We start from the raw sequence: 19,542 nt of genomic DNA, 5'->3' as shown, positions 1-19,542 counted from the left end.
GAACGATCGTTGTCGTATGTGTGTACGTAGATTAAGGCTGTAAGTTGCACTTTCTGCCATGGACACCTCAAGGAGATCTTTATCCGTGAGTTCCAGCTTGCTGTATAAGCAAGAAGTTTTGAATCAGGATGATACCATTTATTAGCTAACTTAGAGATGAATAAACCGTAAGCTATCGGCTAATAATAAGCCTTCGTCGGACTTGGTTCCTGCATATACTGACAAAATGTATAAAACACAGATTATATATGCTAACCTACAGAGGAGAAACATTCTTCAGCTTGCTGTATAGAGTAATGGGAAAACCTTTGCATTCTTGGCCTTTGTCCATAGTATGCATTCTACTAGTCTTCCCAAGAGAGGTTTATGGGGGTCACTGAGCCCCGCCCAGAGGCCTGTCGGTACTTGGTACAAAGCAGCAGGAAGCCACAGCTTCATGGACGTTTATTTGATGGCAGTGGCTGAGGTATGTGGAGTGGGACAGTGTTAGCTTAGTGCACATCCAAGCAGGGCTGGGTCTAGTAACAATGGTGCCCTGGACAAAATTGACACCCCCTCAACCAAAAGGCGGCATTAGGGTTATTGGTTGCTGACAAACACAGTTTTAGTGCCCCTGTGGTTAGTGTTGCGCTGAGCCAAAAATGGTCATTGCCATGCAGTGGGGATGTGGGTGTGGTCATAGGTGGAGCCAAATGTACAAATGCTGCAGAAGATGGCAGTATAGCCAGATGTGCCCACCTTACCTCAATGTAGGTAGCCAATGTGCCCCCCTCCCCCGTATAGGTAGCCAGACGTGCCCACCTTCCCCTGTTTAAAGGGGCACTATGGCGAAAAATTGTAAAATTAAAAATATGTGCAAACAGACAAAGAAGTACGTTTTTTTCCAGAGTGAAATGAGCCATAAATTACTTCTCTCCTATGTTGCTTTCACTTACAGTAGGTAGTAGAAATATGAGAGAGAAGCAAGGTTTTGGACTAGTCTATCTCTTCATATGGAATTCTCAGCAAGGCATTTATTCTTTATAAAGATTTTCCCTAAAAAGGTTTTAATCAATGATGCTGGCCAGCTTCCCTGCTCGCTAGTCGCTTCACAGTTTTTTGGCAGTTGGACAGAGCAACTGCTATTCACTAAGCACTTTTAAAAATAAATAAATCCCTGAGAATCCCCTATGGAGTGATGGACTAGTCCAAAACCTGTCAATTCTGTCAGATTTCTACTATCTACTGTAAGTAACAGTAACATAGGAGGAAAGTAATTTATGGCTCATTTTACTCTGGAAGAAACATATGTCTTATATGTATATGTTTGCACATATTTTAACCTATTTTGGTTTCTGGACGTAGAAACTACGTCCAGAAACCATGTGCGCTACCACGCGCCCCCGCAGCCGATCGCGCGCGTGCACGCGCACTCCCGGCCGCGGATTCGGTAGTCAGGGAATCAATGTATCGGACTATGAAGTCCGATCACTGATTCCTCTCCCCCGCTGAAAAAGCGACAGCTTCTCTCGGAAGCTGCGCCTTTTCTGGCCATTCACTTCCTGATGCGCCACTCTAAGCGTATGTTACGCTTAGAGTGACGTCATGTAAACAAACTCATGGCCGCCATCTTGTGGCCAAAAAGTAATACTACACCTGAAAATAAAAATGAATTAAAATCAACACACATTTACATTATAAATCTATTGTTTACCCCCCACCCTCCCAAAACTACCCAAATAAAATGTTTACTATAAATAAAAAAAACCATTACAATAAAAAAAAAAAAACATGTAAATATTTACCTAAGGGTCTAAACTTTTTAAATATCAATGTAAAGATGAAATATTTCTATATTTTTTTTATTTTAAACTTGTTAATAGTGATGGATGCAAAATGGAAAACATGCACCTTTATTTCCAAATAAAATATTGTCGCCATACATTGTGATAGGGACATAATTTTAACTGTGTAATAACCGGGACATATGGGCATATACAATACGTGAGTTTTAATTATGGAGGCATGTATTATTTTAAAACTATAATGGCTGAAAACTGAGAAATAATGAATGTTTCCATTTTTTTCTTATTCTTCCTGTTAAAATGCGTTTACAGTAAAGTGGCTCTTAGCAAAATGTACCCCCCAAAGAAAGCCTAATTGGTGGCGGAAAAAACAAGATATAGATCAGTTCATTGTGATAAGTAGTGATAAAGTTATAGGCTAATGAATGGGAGGTGAACATTTCTCTCGTGAAAACCACGGAACCTGAATGGGTTAAATTAAAAAAAAAATCGCCATAGTGCCCCTTTAAATAGCTAGATGCGGTCCACTTCCTTCCCCCATAGATGGCTAGATGTGCCCCCTCCCATGGGTAGCCAGATGATTCCCCCCCCCCCTTCCCCCATTTACACCCCTGTTGCCTCCAATGACTTTGGCAGAGTGGCGTCTGACTTGTCCCAGCTGGTGCATTGCAGGGGCCCCAAAGAGTGCAGTTAAGGTGGGGGGAGGGGGGGGGGCTGGTAGCCATCTTGGGGCCCTGGGGCAGTTTACCCAGGTTGCCCATATGGTGGCGTTAGCCGCACATGCTTGATAAATTGTGAAATCTGTGATGGATTGCTCAATGATTCTTTACATACTGCAGTGACACGGCCATTCGCAACACTGTACAGACCTCAAAGAAACAGACTGGGGACATTCAGAGTGCATGCGACATGAGATGTTACACGTGTGTCATGTGTGCAGCAATGGTGGTTTGTTTTCTAGCAGTATTCATTCACACAATCTCACATGGACACCCGAAGAGATCTCGGAAAGATAAATTGTCGTGCTAGAGAACTAACGTTGGGCATTATCTTTTCACATCATTGTCTTATTTTTCAATTAATGACTGTCTAAGAACCATTTGCAATGATGACTTTTAGTTAGCATGTGTATGAGGCTTTACACTTTCCTCCACTCTGTTCATTCAGTAGAATAGACCTTCCTGAAGCTATTATTTAAAGCCATACTGAAGTGACCTGCAAAAAATGAGGTAGCTACTCTCGCCTATGTACTGTAAAAGGAAGGCTCTGGATCCCATGGAGACCTTCCTGGTCCTCTCTCTAACCTTTGGGACACCTCGGCAGGCTATGGAAGCACTCGCTTCCCTGTGTGCGTCTGAAGATGGGCACATCCGTGCTGCACATGCACAAACCTGGACTCGCGTGTGCGCAGTGCGGATAAGCTCATCTTTGATGAAACAAGTACTCCTGAAGGCTGCACGAGGACATCCGAAGAGGTATTTAGCCAAGTTGATTGAAGAACTTCCCCTGGGCCCGATGGTGGAATGAGGGAACAGAGAGAGGATTAGGAAGTCTCTATGGGATCCAGGGCCTTCCCTCTCCATGGTATCTAACTAGTTTATTGCAGGTTTTTTCAGTGTTGCTTTAAAGGATATCTAAAGCGAATAAGATTGTAAGAACAGGGAGAGCAGGCTTGTACATGGAGCAGTACTCATACCCACCACACCCGTTCACCTTTGTCCTTCTCTGTTCTCTCCTAAAAGCCAGCAGAAGCGACTTCCGAGTTGGCAGCTGTGTGCAAGCGCTAGGCCAGGCAGCACATGTAATTGATCACGCTTCTGTGGCCAGGAGTGCTCTCCACATCCACACTGAGTCGACTCGTAGTGTGCATTCGCATAACACTCCTGGCCATGGAAGCGCGATCAATGATGCGTACCGCTGGGCCTAGTGCTTGTACACTTCTGCCAACCCAGAAGCTGCTTCTGCTGGCTTTTAGGAGAGAACAGAGAGGGACAGAGGTGAACGTGGGGGGGGGGGGGGGGGGAGCAGTGGGCATGAGGACTTCTCCCTGTACTTAACTGCTCCCCCAGTTCTTACAATCTAATTCACCTTGGATCCCCTTTAAAGGAATACTGTAGGGGGGGCGGGGGAAAATGAGTTGAACTTACCCGGGGCTTCTAATGGTCACCCGCAGACACCCTGTGCCCGCGCAGCCACTCACCGTTGCTCCGGCCCCACCTCTGGTTCACTTCTGGGATTTCAGACTTTAAAGTCTGAAAACCACTGCGCCTGCGTTGCCGTGTCCTCACTCTCGCTGACCTCACCAGGAGTGTACTGCGCAGGCACAGACCATACTCGACCTGTGCAGTACGCTCCTGGAGACATCAGCGGGAGCGAAGACACGGCAACGCAGGCTCAGTGGTTTTCAGACTTTAAAGCCTGAAATTCCAGAAGTGAACCGGAGGCGGAGCCGGCGCATCGCGAGTGGCTGCGTGGGTACAGGATGTCTGCGGGGGACCATTAGAAGCCCGTGGTAAGTTCAGCTCATTTTCCCCCGACCCCCCCCTTACAGTATCCCTTTAAAGAGTTAGAGAATGTGTTGTGTCGTTATGGTTGGATCAGACCTATTTTGTGAAATGATCGCGAAAATAATCCCTCTATTTACTCTTCCAGGGAAGACACAGACCCGTCTAGTTTGAGAACAAAGATCTACCATCGCTCAGTCTTCCTGCTGCAGACTTGGATTGAGGACTGTTGGCACATTGACTTCTCTGTGAATCCAGATGTGCTGGACAAGGTGGAGGACTTGAGTAATTCCCAGGTGAGATTATTATCAGTGCCACTGCCTCCTTCATTGCATTAAAAAGTAAATACAGATGGGGAGTGTAAGCAAATGCAAATTTATAAATATATCTGTGACAAACCTATTTTATTATCATGTTTTATAATAATAATTACCGTTGTGGCAACACATCTACAGTGGTGAACACAGATGACAGTCCGGAACCTTGGGCTTATAAGCTTACAGGCTATTCATGCTGAGGAAGGGGCTCCTTTGGGGCCCTGAAACAATTGTCAGCTATCACTTTGTGGACTACTGATGGAATACATTGAAATTCCACCATTAAAAGATTGGTGTGACCTAATTGAAACTAATTCAAGCTCTAAGTGTCTCCCAGTGGCCATCTCTAGTCATGTATTACTGATAACAGGTGGTGGTTTAACCTCCCTAGCGGTATGATCACTTCCAGATGTTTGGGTCTAAAAGTGGTGCAATTCTTTCGTAAGCTTGTAGACTCTAAAAGCAGGGGAAAAAATCCTACCACTAGATAGATCTGCGGCAATCCTGCACATTACTCACCTCCCCTGGACCCAGTGCTGCAATTCTCGCTCCATCCACCAGGTGGCTCTGCCCACTATAGGGATATTGCCGTCGATCTCATCAGAGGGAATGAGAGCTTCCTGCTGCACTTCCCCAAATATACTGCAACCAGGGACACTTTAAAGCTAATGGGAACTGTAAAAAAAAACAAAAAAAAAAACAGCCAGATACTTACCCAAGGAGATCCTATAGATCCTTCCCACTACTACCACAGTCCCCTTGTTTAAGCTGCAGCTCCCCCGTTTGAACCCCCGCCACAGGGGACTTCAGAAGTCTTCAGGAGTCCAAGTGCCCCTGAGGACAGGCGGTTCTGTACTGCGTCTGCGTGAGCGAGCATGCCAGCACAGTTGTAGTATGGAGCCGCTTGTCTTTGGGAGCGCTCGGGCTCCCGAAAACTTCCAAAGTCTGTTTCAGCTGCAGAAAGCTGTACTTGATCTATTTGGACGAATACTGCTGCCAGGGGAGCCAGCTGGAATGCGGGGACTGTGAGAGGAGCGGCAAGGTTTTAAAGCACCTAGAACCTTCCTTCTCCTTAGGTAAGTATCTTGCTGATTTTTTTTTTCAGTTCCCATTCACTTTAAGAAACTGTTAGAACTATTCCCAGACTTTCTTACATTAGAAGATGAGAGAAAAACATATATCTTACTGGGAGAAGAGGAATCCACAGTGACAATCGCTGCACACTATGTCACAGCATGGCACAGACTGAGAGGAGCATAATGGAACTATAAACTTAAAAATGTCCACAGACTGCTTAGCCATTGTCCCCCTACCCCACCCCCTTCCATGCCCCCCTTTTCCCCTTTCTTTGGCAATACCTGTATGAATCTTGGTCATGCCAATAAAGCTATCTTAGATTTGAGAGCCTCCGAGGACCAGAAGACTGGGAAGTGGGAATTACAAACGCCCACTGTGCACAGTCTCTGCATAGATCTCCTGGTGGCAGCCAGGAGTCAGGCTAGGGGTCACAGTTCTGAGCTGTGGATTTCTGGCCTGAGCCTGACTCGGGATTACCGCTGAGGAGGTTAATGACTGTTGGCAAATGGGCGCAACTTAGTAAATTGTGCTTTCCCCTTCTTCCTTGACAGTCTCCATGAACACTTGGACGCAGGTTCACATTAAGCATGCATAGAAATTGTTTTGGAATTCTGCTGTTGGTTTTAAAGTAAAAAATTTAAATGAAAATAAGCTTTTGAAACAAAAAATAGCATTTATGCTCCTACTCCTATCATTAAATTTTGGGTTTCACATAGTTATGTTATGTTTAAAAACTTTAAAATAAAGTAGATTTATTGTTTTGTCTCAGCTTAAAGTGGACCCAAATTAAAAATACAAGATTTCAGAAATAAAATCTATTTTCTAAATTATAATAATAAATAGCAGCCTTTTTTCAGCTGCATGATGATAAATATAAAATATTTTACATTTATTGGAGGAACCCCTCCCTTCCTTTCATATTGCTGGGACAGAATCCGGCAGACTGGTGGAGTAGGTGGTATCCGGCAAAGGAGGAATTGCTAATGGCTGCCAAATGTATAACCCTAGTTATGAGAAGGGTGAAAAGCATGCACTGAAATGCACATAGGCTTGAAAGAGTGTTTATTTATCTTTGTATGTGTCAGAGTGGTGCAACTAAATATTTTGAAGTAAAATATTGTTTTGTTTGGGTCCGCTTTAATTACACAGTCTGTCCTATGTCTTTATTGCTAAAATAGTGCTAAAATATATGACCTTTTTATCTATCCCCTGCTGTCAGAAGCCTAGTTTTCTGCCAGGGAAATATTTTATAGCTGCAATTCATTATCATTGAGGGACTCTATAGTCCAACTGGGTCCCGACTGGGAGAAACTGTCAGTTGCATAGCTGAACATTAAATCTTTCAGGCAGAGAAAGAAGAGAAGCAACACAGGATGTTTGTGTGTTTGGCACTGAACATGCACACGTCTATCTCATCATGTTACGTAAAGTGACTCAGAGATGAGTCTCACTACAGTTTTTTTTTTTTTTTTTACTTAACCGGGGCTTCCTCCAGCCCCATAAGCATGGATGTGTCCCTTGCCGTCCTTCTCAGTGCCGCCGTTCTCCTGCAGTCAACCCCGGGTAAGCGGCTCAGTCTGACTGAGTGACATCAGCCAGGGCCTTCTGCGCTTGCACAGAAGGTCTGCGCGTGCGCAGAAGGTCCACCGCTTACATCACTGTGCCGCTTACCGAGGCTCACCGTGGCTGGACGGGACATCGTAGAAGGACGGTGAGGGACACAGCCATGCTTATGGGGCTGGAGGAAGCCCCGGGTAAGTAAAAAAAAAAACTGTAGTGAGACTCATCTCAGAGTCTTTTTAAGCTTTCCTTAGACTAAAACTCTACACAGCAGCACTGAAAAGGCTTGGTGTTTCTTTACCAGTTTCACGGCATCAGAACTTTGTTTTTCTTATAGAAGTCTCATTTTTAGCTGCATTTTTAGCTAAGCTCCACCCCATCAAAGAAAACTGCCCAGGCTTTTTCCCCCTGATGCTGTGCAAAGCATGATGGGATTTCCTATGTTATTCACGTTGCCTAGCAACTGGTAGGGGTGATCAGGACAGTTGGAACTGTATCTCATGCTCCCTGTCACCTCTTTTCAACCAAAAAGATGGCGGTCCCCATGAAATCACAAACACCTGCCTGTTCTTTAAAAACAACCCATCTATTTTAATTAACATAACTAATGTAACTTAATGACAGTATGTTTGTTTAGGCTGGAGTTCCTCTTTAAGGGTTATGGAAAGAGTTGGAGGAACAAATGATGGCCAATGAAAATTGATATTGTGCTTTTACCGTAATTGATATGTTTGATAATTTTATCAATTGTTGTAAATTCCCTTTCAGACTCTCCCAAAGGATGAGCGGGGTGAGCACCTGGTGTCGCTGCTCCAGGAACTGACCAATAAGAAGTACACCATTTCCTCTCCTGGATCTGGCTCTGATAAAAGAGATGACACCAAGTCTCTGCATTCCCTCTGCACAAAGTTCTCTGAGGACCGCGTCTCCCGCAAGGTTTGTGTTCCAGAGAGCCACGGCCATAGATAAGCACATGTAATCTATTGGAAATCCCTCTCTGGTCAAATTCGATCAGAGAGGGATTCATCTAATGGATCTGGTGGCCATCGACTAATATATGGCCACCTTAAGGGCTCTTGTACACTACATGCGATTCCGATTTGAGATTTTTAATCAGCACTGCATGCTGCGTTTTTTCTGCTTTTTTCTTCTTATTTTGATAGCAACCAGGAAATATCAGAATCGCAAATCGGAAACGCAAATCAGAATCTCAAATCGGATTTGCAGTGTGCAGGGGACCTAACACCGATTGGATCTTCAGTTAAAGTGGACCCAAATTAAAAATACAAGATTTCAGAAATAAAATCTATTTTCTAAATTATAATAATAAATAGCAGTCATTTTTCAGCTGCCTGATGACAAATTTAAAATATTTTACATTTATTGGAGGAACCCCTCCCTTCTTTTCATATTGCCGGGATTTTTCCGGCAAACTGGTGGAGTACGAGGTGTCCGGCAATGGAGGAATTACTAATGGCTGCCCCCAGTATAACCCTAGTTATGAAAAGAGAAGGGTGAAAAGCATGCACTGAAATGATCATAGGTTTGAAGGAGTGTTTATTTATCTTTGTATGTGTCAGAGTGATGCAACTAAATATTTTTAATTAAAAAAATTTTTGGTTTGGGTCCGCTTTAAGTTTAGTGTCAACAGGAGGCAGAAATCACCTATTGGTCTGACCACCCAAGTCAGGCAAAAATGGCACTGGAAATTTGGGCACACCAGACGCTGCCATAGGCTGTAATGGGAATTGCATCAAGACGCAGCCCAAATTACGATAAAAACAGTGTAATTTGGCCACCAATAATAGCTGGCAGCCGAACTACATCTTACTACAAACAAACCGAATTGGCAGTACAGGTAATAATAATCACAAGATTTTGTCCGTCAGGACCTGACCTAGTGTACTGAAAATGAAGCAATGTATTGCTCCGTGGGTTGCCCAAGTCAGCAGTGTTTAAAGAGGAACTCCAGTGTAAATAATGTAATAAAAAAAGTGCGTCATTTTTAAAATAATTATGTATAAATGATTTAGTCAGTGTTTGCCCATTGTAAAATCTTTTAAATCCCTGATTTACATTCTGACATTTATTACATGGTGCCATTGTTACTGTTGGCAGGTGATGTAACTGCTGTATGTTTTTTTGGCAGTTGGAAACAGCTGTAAACAGCTATTTCCCACAATGCAGCAAGGTTCACAGACAGGAAACTGCCAGGAGTTCCTCGGTCCTCAGAGTTTCCTGTGGGAGGGGTTTCACCACAATATCAGCCATGCAGCACCCCCTGATGGTCTGTTTGTGAAAAATAATAGATTTCTCATGTAAAAGGGGGTATCAGCGACTGATTGGGATAAAGTTCAATTCTTGGTCGGAGTTTCTCTTTAATGACTTATGGGTTACCTCCATGGCAAAAAAGCCTCAGTGCAAGTGTTAGTGCCTACGAGCATCGTCAGGACAAATTAAGTGTACAAAAAATAAAAATTGCGGAGCACCAACATAACATCCCCCAGCAATGCAGCCCAAGTCAGAGCTGAGGCAGCCTCACATGCAGGCCTGACGACGCCCGTATAGAGTGAAACTATCATTAGTTGACACTAACTGTATATACAGTTATATATAGGCACAGCCTTTATTATCACCCTTACTACCTCAGCAATTTTTTCCTTCTATGAAGGTTATGTTATTGGTCCAGCTGCAATGAGGTGCATAACTGTAGGCAAACGATTGCGACCTGTGCTTTATTGAAATGCAGTACACCCATTCGTATTTGCTGGTTTGTGTTTTAGTTGAGGTTGAGTGGCACCATCCCTCAACACACAACTGACCTCTCTCCTGCAGTGGGAATAGCTACACCCCACACAGTTTTTATCGTTAATAAATTTGTTACTGCTGTGTGTGGGGAGGACCTCCCACTTTTTTGCCATTGAGGTAACCCATAATAAGTCATTAAACACTGCTGACTTGGGCAACCCATGGAGCAATACATTGCTTCATTTTCAGTACACTAGGTCAGCTCCTGACAGGCAAAATCTTACGAATTACATCTTACCCACCAATGGTGGCCTTCAGGGGGAAAAGTTAATGCTTCCAGGACTTCTGCAGGAGCAGGGTGAGCCATTTTTCGGCTTTACCCTGCGCACAAATTTCTTGGCACCTCAATTGCATGAACACCTGACCACCTTTCCACTCACTTACTATTATTCATAAAACACTGACATCTTCTGCAGCAATTTACAGAGTATATAGTCCAATCACTAAAGCTGAATACTGACCTTGGGACCCTGGAAGATGGATCCCAGGATGACGAGTGTTCCCCGATGCATCATCCTGGCGGGTATTCGCAACTGCACACGATGGGCGCAAACCAGAGTTAAAGTTATTGTGGAACTTTGCGCAAGAGTTGTCAGGGATCTTAAAGCTCCAATCCACCATTACTGTCTTTATCACTGTGCGTCACCAAGTTCGAGTTCACAGAAACGGTTGCTCAAAAAAGTCGCTGGTCGTCGGAAAAATCCCATAGTGGGTACAGACTTTTACTGTTCCTCAGAGGGGCTCACAATCTACAGTAATCCCTATCATAGTCATATAGTCACTTTCATATGTAATGTTATGTACTCCATGTTTTACAGAGCTTCAACTGGAAGCTGTCTCGAGGCAACGGACTTCATCTGGCCCACCACAGGGACAAGCAGTACACCATATCAGCAGCCCTGCCTCGGCCGTGCTACCCTGGCCTTGTGGATGATCTCTCCTCCTATTCTGTGAAGGGAGATGAAAATGGACCATACTCTTTACATGAGTGCAGCGTGCAGCAGATCTCGTCCCAGCTGTCTTTACTCCAAGAGGTCAGTATACATGAAAGCAGCGTGCAGCAGATATCGTCCCAGATGTCTTTACTCCAAGAGGTCAGTATATATGAGTGCAGCGTACAGCAGATCTTGTCCCAGATGTCTTTACTCCAAGAGGTCAGTGTATATGAGTGCAGTGTACAGCAGATCTTGTCCCAGATGTCTTTACTCCAAGAGGTCAGTATATGAGTGCAGCGTACAGCAGATCTTGTCCCAGATGTCTTTACTCCAAGAGGTCAGTGTATATGAGTGCAGCGTACAGCAGATCTTGTCCCAGATGTCTTTACTCCAAGAGGTCAGTGTATATGAGTGCAGCGTACAGCAGATCTCCTCCCAGCTGTCTTTACTCCCAGAGGTCAGTATGACTGAGGGGATGTGTAGGGAGTAAACTAGCATTTGAGGCTTGGTAACAAAATTGTACAAATACCCTTCTTACCCCTGTGGATCGAATGTGTCTTCCTCTGATTCCCTGACCTCTAATATTATGTAATGGTCCCCAAACATCTACCAAATTTATGGCTCGATCAACATTTTTCTTTGAATTTTGCATTTTTACTTTTGTATTTTTGTATGCATTTGCTGTTTTTCTGCATTTGCTGTTTGTTTTTAACAATAATGCCTTTCCTTGTCAATATAAAACAAAAAAAAAGTGTTTTAGTACATACAAATACAACAGTTTCCCTTTTTTTTTGGTTTTCCGAAATAACTCATTTGTATGGCCTGCAGGTGGCAGTGTTGTCTTATACTGCAGTGCGTAACATGGTATTTCTGGCAGATAGTATTTTTTATTTATTTATTGTATTTATAAAGCGCCAACATATTACGCAGCGCTGAACATTAATTTAGGTTACAGACAATATTTAGGGGTGACATACAGCAAAATGACAATACATGAATACAAGAAAGACCAGATCATGCAGCACAGTATGAGTACCAGGTAATGCTTAGTCAGTCACTGGATGGAGCATGGAGATTAGGCAAGTTAGGTTCACTCAGATGCATAGCATGGGTTCACAGTAATGGAGGTGCAAGATCAGGTAGGACACAAAAGGAGGAGGACCCTGCCCAAAGGCTTACAATCTAGAGGGAGAGGTAAGGACACGAATGATAGTACATATTCAGATTTCTTTCCTTTATTTAAGTCTCATGGACATGCTAAACTAGTTATTTGAAATGTCCAACAAACGTCAGGTCTCGCCATACTGGAAGACAATCATGTGCAAAAATGTACCCAAATGATGATGATCAGCATTGGGAATTTTTCTCAATCCATCCGGTGGATCAACTCAGACGACGAAGAGATATTGTGCAGTCGGTACAATGTAATTTCAACGGCACTGTTCTACTGAATGAGGACATGCATGATGCCGGGCGCGGTACTGAAATTGGCTGGTTGTTTGCAATATTGGTGTGCAGAACCGATCAGTCTTTTCAACTATGTCGCCGGCAAAGTCACTTTCTCAACATTGGTCGTCTGTCTTCCGTGACTTTTGTTGGGCGTGTGTATGGACTTTAAAGTACACCTGTAAGGAAAAATATATCCCGTAGGGGTACCCTCCTTGGCAGGGGAAAGCCTCTGGATCGTAAAGAGGTTCCTAACGTCATCATCCGCAAAACCCTTCCACCGCTCAGACCCCCAGACTGGAGGGGGGAAAAAATCCTAGTTGCCGCTGCACGCAGGCACAGTAGTGGCTTTCCTTTGTGCTCCGAAGGAAATAGCCCAGCCTGATCAGGTCCTCTCTACTGCACAGGCTCACTGAGCCCATCGGAAAGCTGCTACTGTGCTTGCTTGTCAGTGGATCTTCAGGGGTCCTAGGGCTGGATCCCCTCTGGTGAGGATGGGCAAAGCCTCTCTAGTATCCAGAGGATTACCCCTCCCCAGGTAAGTACTTGCTAGGGGCACTTTTTCCCCTTCAGGTACACTTTAAGAAATGCAGTAGTCATTTGTGATGTTATGTGATTATCTTGAAGCAACACAAGCTAAAAACGCAAGTCATTTAAAAGATATCCGAGGGGGAAAATAAATATTAAGCTTTACTTGCCTGGGGCTTCCTGCAGTCCCTAGAAGTCTCTCCGGTCCAGTGGTGCAGCTCTGTTGTCCTCCAGGATGTCGCCTACATAATGATCAGCGACCCCCAAATTGGGTCACGTACTTCTGCCTAGTTCACAAAGACTTGAACTGCGCCAGCGCAGGATGGTCATGGGAGCACAATCACAAAAGGAGCGCCCACCCAGAAGTCCACCACCACCTCCCCCCGGCTTGGGTCTGCGATTGTTACGGAGGTGACAGCGGCACCCTGGAGCACATGAAGCTGCACTGCTGGACCTGATAGACTTTTAGGGCTCGTTTCCACTATCGCGAATCCGCATGCGTCCAACGCATGCGGATTCGCGCATGTAATGCAAATGGATGGGCCTGTTTCCACTGTAGCGTTGTTGAGGTGCGTTTTTTTCAGCGGTGAAAAAACGCACAAAAGAGCCGCAGAATTCACCTGCGAGTGGAATGCATGCGAATCGCCGCTAATGTATTTAATAGGGAAATCGCCTGCGGCTTTGGTATGCGAATTTTCATGCGAATTCGCATGGAAATCAATGGAAATGCACACTGGCACTGCCATGGTTAAATTCGCATACAGCATCATTCATGCAAATTTTCATGCGAATTCGCATGAAAATTCGTATACACCCGCATGCGAAATTCGCATCCGCGTGTGAATTTTTTACCGCGGCGATTCGCACCGCACAAGTGGAAACGGGTCCTCAGAGGCTGGAAGAAGCCCCAGGAAATTAAAGCTTAATACAGTAAAACCCCCATTATCTGGCACTGACGGGATCGGCTCATGCCAGGTAAGTGTGCATTCTGGTTACTTGAGACTCTAGGTTGCTCGCTAGAGCTGGGTTTTTAGGCCTAGCTAAAGAATAGTACAATATCCAACTCAATATACATACCATCAGGGCCGGGCCGAGGCATAGGCTGGAGAGGCTCCAGCCTCAGGGCGCAGTGTAGGAGGGGGCGCAGAATTCATTCAGCTGTCATTCCTAATTGTGTTTGAAGCAGAAAGAAATAAGAAAAGGGGATACATGTAAGTGACTGTAAGCCAGATAACTAGATATTAAGGTGTTGGGGAGGTTGTGGGCCCTGTGGCGCCTCTTAGTCTAATAGCAATCAGTGTGTGACGGCTGAGGAGGGAGGGATGGAGGGGCGCACTTTGGTGTCTAAGCCTTGGGTGCTGGAGGACCTTGTCCCAGCTCTGCATACCATAAACTCTGTATAAATGATGAAATACAGTAATTATAACCGCCTATAGCCGATGCGCTCCATGTTGAGTTCTACATCATCCCAATATTTCCTGCTTCAAACACAGGAGGAAAAGTATTGGAGCAATGTAGGATGCATTGTGAACTGCATCAGCTATAGCCGGTGACCAGGGGAAGATGAAACCCCCCCCCCCTCCTTCTCCACAGTGGCTGCAAGTTTAATGTCTCTGTTTTGTTCAGAATGTGGATTCCGAATTGCAGAGCTCATACCTAATTATCCACAACAACTCTGTCAGTTCCCATTCAGAAGCAGTACATTTTGACCAGTCACCATAGGATCACAAATAAAGCCACACTCTGCCCAATGTGTTGTGTTTGTGGTTTGAAAATCACAAAGGAGGCTAAGAATCGCTGCTAGATGTTTAGAGTTCTGTCCTCATAAGGACAAATTTAATTTTCCACTTGTTCTCACAAAGGGCAGCAATGATTTAGTATCACTAGTTGTCCCAAACAGCACCAGAAACTATAAATAGGCAGGTTGTTCTTGACAGTGCAACAATGAAGTCACACAAAGGATTGTGGAAGGAGAAGGCACACAAGTGTGGAGGATATACACATTACACAAAAGGATCCCGATTTACTCCAAACTTATGTTTAGTGTGTACTCTCCTTCCTCCTACCTCTCCACAAAGAATAGAAAGGGAAGGTGATTGTTCAAAACAGGCTTTCTGGAATGGATGGTGACATTGGCAGCGATGACAGACTGTCAGTTGTTCAAACCATTCCCTACTCTATCAAGCACTAACACAAATGTAGAGTAAAAAGATTTCAACTGTGTATGTTGTCAAATTGTCAAAAATCTCATAGAACTTAATATGCATGTTCCATATATTTTTTTTTTTTTTTTGCTTGCCCATGTTCTTAAAGTGAACCCAAGGCGAGAGTGATATGGAGGCTGCCATATTTGTCTCCTTTTACACAATACCAGTTGCCTGGCTTGCTGTTGATTTATTTAGCTGCAGTAGGGGCCTGAATTACACCAGGCATGCAGCTTATTTATTTGTTCTATTTATAAAGGGCCAACATATTACACAGCGCTGTATCTTGTCAGATCTGACTATTGATCTGATTCAAATGCCCTAAATATAGATGGACCAATAGGTCCTGGTAAATAATAGTATCCAATAAAATTACATATAGGATCTGACAATATTGTCACCTGATCTGCTGCATACTTGTTCAGGGTCTATGGAAGTATTAAAGGCAGCGGATCAGCATGACGGCCAGGCAACTGGTATTGCTTAAAAAATAAATAAATATGGCAGCCTCCATATCACTCTCACATCAGGTTCACTTTAACTACAATGACATTTGGCAATTTTTTTATGTCTGGATTTTGACCTATATACTGTAGTCGATATTTTTTTTATTTCCTCCAAGCTGATCATATTTAGTGCCACTAGAGGGAGCCCCAGGTTCTCTACTGTTGCTGCTATCACATGCATGGCGCTTGGTTACCAGAGCTGCTGATAATGAAGTAGCTAAGTTACATTGCTCGATTTTTGGCTTTGATATCATTAGGCGATCATAATTGAATCTGGCAGATATTGATGCTGCAATAGGGACTACCCAGTTGATTGTTTTGATCGATTTCCAGACCTAATCCGTCAAAAGGATCAATCAGGCATACTGGAAACTCTCAATGGCAAGAGCTTAGTCAGGTGTGTGGCAGTAATGGCGTTTGGTTTCCCAACGACTGATGGACTCCCGCCTGGTCTCCCCAGAAGTGTGTACCCCCCGAGCCCATGATGGGTTTTGCATACTCACCTGTCACACCGACACGCAACTCTTGGCTTCCTCCTGTGTCTTTCTTAAATGCCACTGCGAGCGCCTGTACCATGCGACACCACTGCATGTGCTGCTGACATGACATCAGTACATGTCGGGGCAGTGGCGCTAGGATGATTTCCGGTATTTATTATTTAGTATTTATATAGCGCCAACATTTTCTGCAGCGCTCTACAGAGTATATATTGTCTTGTCACTAACTACACACAATGCAATTTCTTATGAGATCTATCTAATAGATCAGTCTATCTGATGGAAAATTGTACCGTGTAGATGAGGCTTAATGCCTGGTACACACTATGCAATTTCCCATCAGACGGTCGAATAGATAATATCTGACAGGTCCAATCTGATTTCCGATCCTTTTTTATGGATTTTCCAATCATTTCTATACTAAAGCAATCAGAAAAACTATCGGAAATCAGCCTTTTTTTTTGGTCGATTTCCAATTCGATTCTGTTATCTATTCTTATTTATTTCCATTCATTTCTATGAGAAATCGATCAGAAAAACAATCGAAAATATCAGAAATGTCGGAAATTATCTATCAAACCATCTATCTAACACTAAATTATATGGTGTATACCTAGCATTAAAGCTGGCCATACACTAGGCCGATTACCCGCCGATCGACAGCAGATTCGATCACTGGGATCGAATCTGCTGTCAAATTGTTCACGCTAAACGCTAAATTTAGATCAATTTTGTCCCGAAATAGATTGGTCCTGCCGATCGCTCCGAGAGGGAAATTACCGTCGATCACCCGCGGGCAGGGAGCGCATCGCTAGTGGCGTACGATCGACGTATACATTACCTGAAGCTGGCTCCCGGCATCTTCTCCCGTCTGGCATCTTCTCCGCATCACGGCATCCGTGTATAACTTCCTGTGTCACTGCAGTGACAGCGGAAGTACAAATAGAGGGCGCTCTATTTGAACTTCCGCTGTCACTGGAGTGACAGAAAGTTATACGTGGATGCCGTGATACGGAGAAGATGCCCGGGACCAGGCTTCAGGTAATGTATGCGTGGAGGGGGGGGGGGGAGGACAGGCGACTACGGCAGCTCAGCAGATGGTGGTCCACAACATACAATTTTTTTTGTTAGATTTCAGGCTGAAATCGATTCACAATCTGTTTGCAGTAAAGGCAGCCATACGATCCCTCTCTGATCAGATTCGATCAGAGAGGGATCTATTTGTTGGTCGGATCCGATGGCAAATTGACCAGTGTAAGGCTACCTTAAGCCTGATACACACACACAATTTTGATTGGCCAATCCCTGTCCAAATTTACCATCTCCATATAGTAGGAGGGCCTATGGATTTCGAGCAGATAGTGTAGGTAAGCTCTCTTACTACTTGAGTGGTAAAATTGACCACTAAAAATTGGATGAATGTATACCCTTATGCTGGGAACGCTCGATTGAGCCATTAGATGGCTCGATTGATAATTTCCGACATGTCCGATCACCCGCCGGATCGATTCCGCGCTCGATACCGTGGGCGGGGCAATGGAAAAAGATAAGGAAAACAAGCAGAAGATAAGAGAATAAGGGAATCGATCAGGCGGCATAATTGAGTGGTACAAACCGTGTATTCCCGGCATTAGACTGTTGGGTGGAGGGGGGGGGGGATTCAACAACAACTTTCCCTCTAATTTATCCACAATTTTCCCTCTGTACATTTGCAAGCTTTTAAAACACAAGGCCTGTGGGCCATTTTTATTTGCCCTCAACAGCCTGATATGTGCATCATTATTAAGGGCCCATTTCCACTTGTGCGGTGCGAATCGCCGTGGTAAAAATTTGCATGCGAATTTCGCATGCGGGTGTATGCAAATTTTCATGCGAATTTGCACGGATGACGATGTATGCAAATTTAACCATGGCAGTGCCTGTGTGCTTTTCCATTGATTCCTAATTCGCATACCAAAACCGCTTGCGAATTCCCTATTAAATACATTGTATGCGAATCGCATAGCGGTGTGCAAATTCTGATGGCTCTGCTGTGCAGATTTTTTCTGCACAGAAAAACGCTCAGAAATCCTGACAAGTGGAAACCGTCCCATCCACTTGTATTGCCTATGCGAATCTGCATGCAGGAAACGCATGCAGATTCGCTCTAGTGGAAACGGGCCCTAAACGGAGAAGGATATGGATTTTTCCTTTTAAAATAATCCCAGTTGCCTGACTCTCTTGATGATCCTGTGTCTCTAATACTTTCAGCCACAGCCCCTCAACAAGCATCCAGATCAGGTGCTCTGACTGAAGTCAGATTGGATTAGCTGCATGCTTGTTTCAGATGTGTGATTCAGCCACTACTGCAGCCAAAGAGTTCAGCAGGACTGCAACTGGTATTGTTTAAAAGGAAAACATCCATATCCCTCTCAGTTTAGGTTCCCTTTAAGCAGTAAAACAATGACAGCACGCAGCCCCTCCCATCCAGAGGAGAGCACTAGTGATAGTGTTTCTGGTTTAAACATTGTCAGTTTGAGCTGGGGTGCAGTAACATCCCACGGGATCCCCCAGCGATATTGGCATGGGGGTTCCTCCTGGGATCCAAACCCCCTCATGTGGCTGGTTAAAAAAAACACATACCCCAACATATCTTCCCAACACCATCTCCCCTCATTGAAGAGTAGCGACCTGTTCCAGTGATGCATCCGGTCTGTTCTGTTCTTCCCAGCAGCTGCACGCTCTGGGCTTCCATACCTCCAATTTCCGATCATGTGACATGTATTCAGAGGCGGGAGTATGCAGCACAGGGGCGTAGCAATAGGGGTTGCAGAGGTTGCGACCGCATCGGGGCCCTTGGGCCAGAGGGGCCCCAAAGGGCCCTCCCTTAACTGCAGTATTAGTTCTCTATTGGTCCTGTGCTCATAATAATCACTTCTATAGATACTTTAAATAGTGGTAATCATTAACAAACTGCTCCCCATTCCCTTCTTGCACCTCTGACACTGTAGTTGCCATTGGCAGGTTTTGGTGCGCCGTATCAATTGTTATGTATAGAGTGCTTGGGGGGCCCCATTGTAAATCTTGCATCGGGGCCCACAGCTCCTTAGCTACGCCACTGATGCAGCATTAAGTGTGTGGCTGTCAGGGAGAACAGAGGAGACCTGAAGTAGAGTAGGAACAGGTAAATATAAAACTGCTCCACTGCGCTACTCTGCAGAATAAATATTAAAGAGATACTGAAGCGAAAAAAAAAAAAATGATATAATGAATAGGTTGTGTAGTACGGATAATTACTAGAACATTAGTAGCAAGGAAAATATAATCATTTTTTTATTTTCAGTTATATAGTGTTTTTTATAACATTGCATCATTCTCTAATATTTGCAGTTTAAAT

The 19,542-nt window shown here is 44.3% G+C and overlaps 1 protein-coding gene across 1 annotated transcript in view; it reads left to right on the top strand.

Annotated features, from left to right (window-relative positions):
• The window catches only part of KNDC1 (kinase non-catalytic C-lobe domain containing 1), a 214,508-nt gene that overhangs the window by 172,787 nt on the left and 22,179 nt on the right, over window positions 1-19,542 (top strand). The window contains exons 22-24 of the mRNA XM_068258601.1: window positions 4,437-4,584; window positions 8,011-8,178; window positions 10,869-11,084. Of these exons, the coding sequence (XP_068114702.1) occupies window positions 4,437-4,584; window positions 8,011-8,178; window positions 10,869-11,084 (532 nt within the window). The remainder of the gene's footprint in view (window positions 1-4,436; window positions 4,585-8,010; window positions 8,179-10,868; window positions 11,085-19,542) is intronic.

This window comes from Hyperolius riggenbachi, chromosome 10, assembly GCF_040937935.1.
Source record: "Hyperolius riggenbachi isolate aHypRig1 chromosome 10, aHypRig1.pri, whole genome shotgun sequence".
NCBI classification, from domain to species: domain Eukaryota; kingdom Metazoa; phylum Chordata; class Amphibia; order Anura; family Hyperoliidae; genus Hyperolius; species Hyperolius riggenbachi.
Note: the sequence above shows the minus strand (reverse complement) of the source record. Positions and strands in the feature narration are given on the sequence as shown.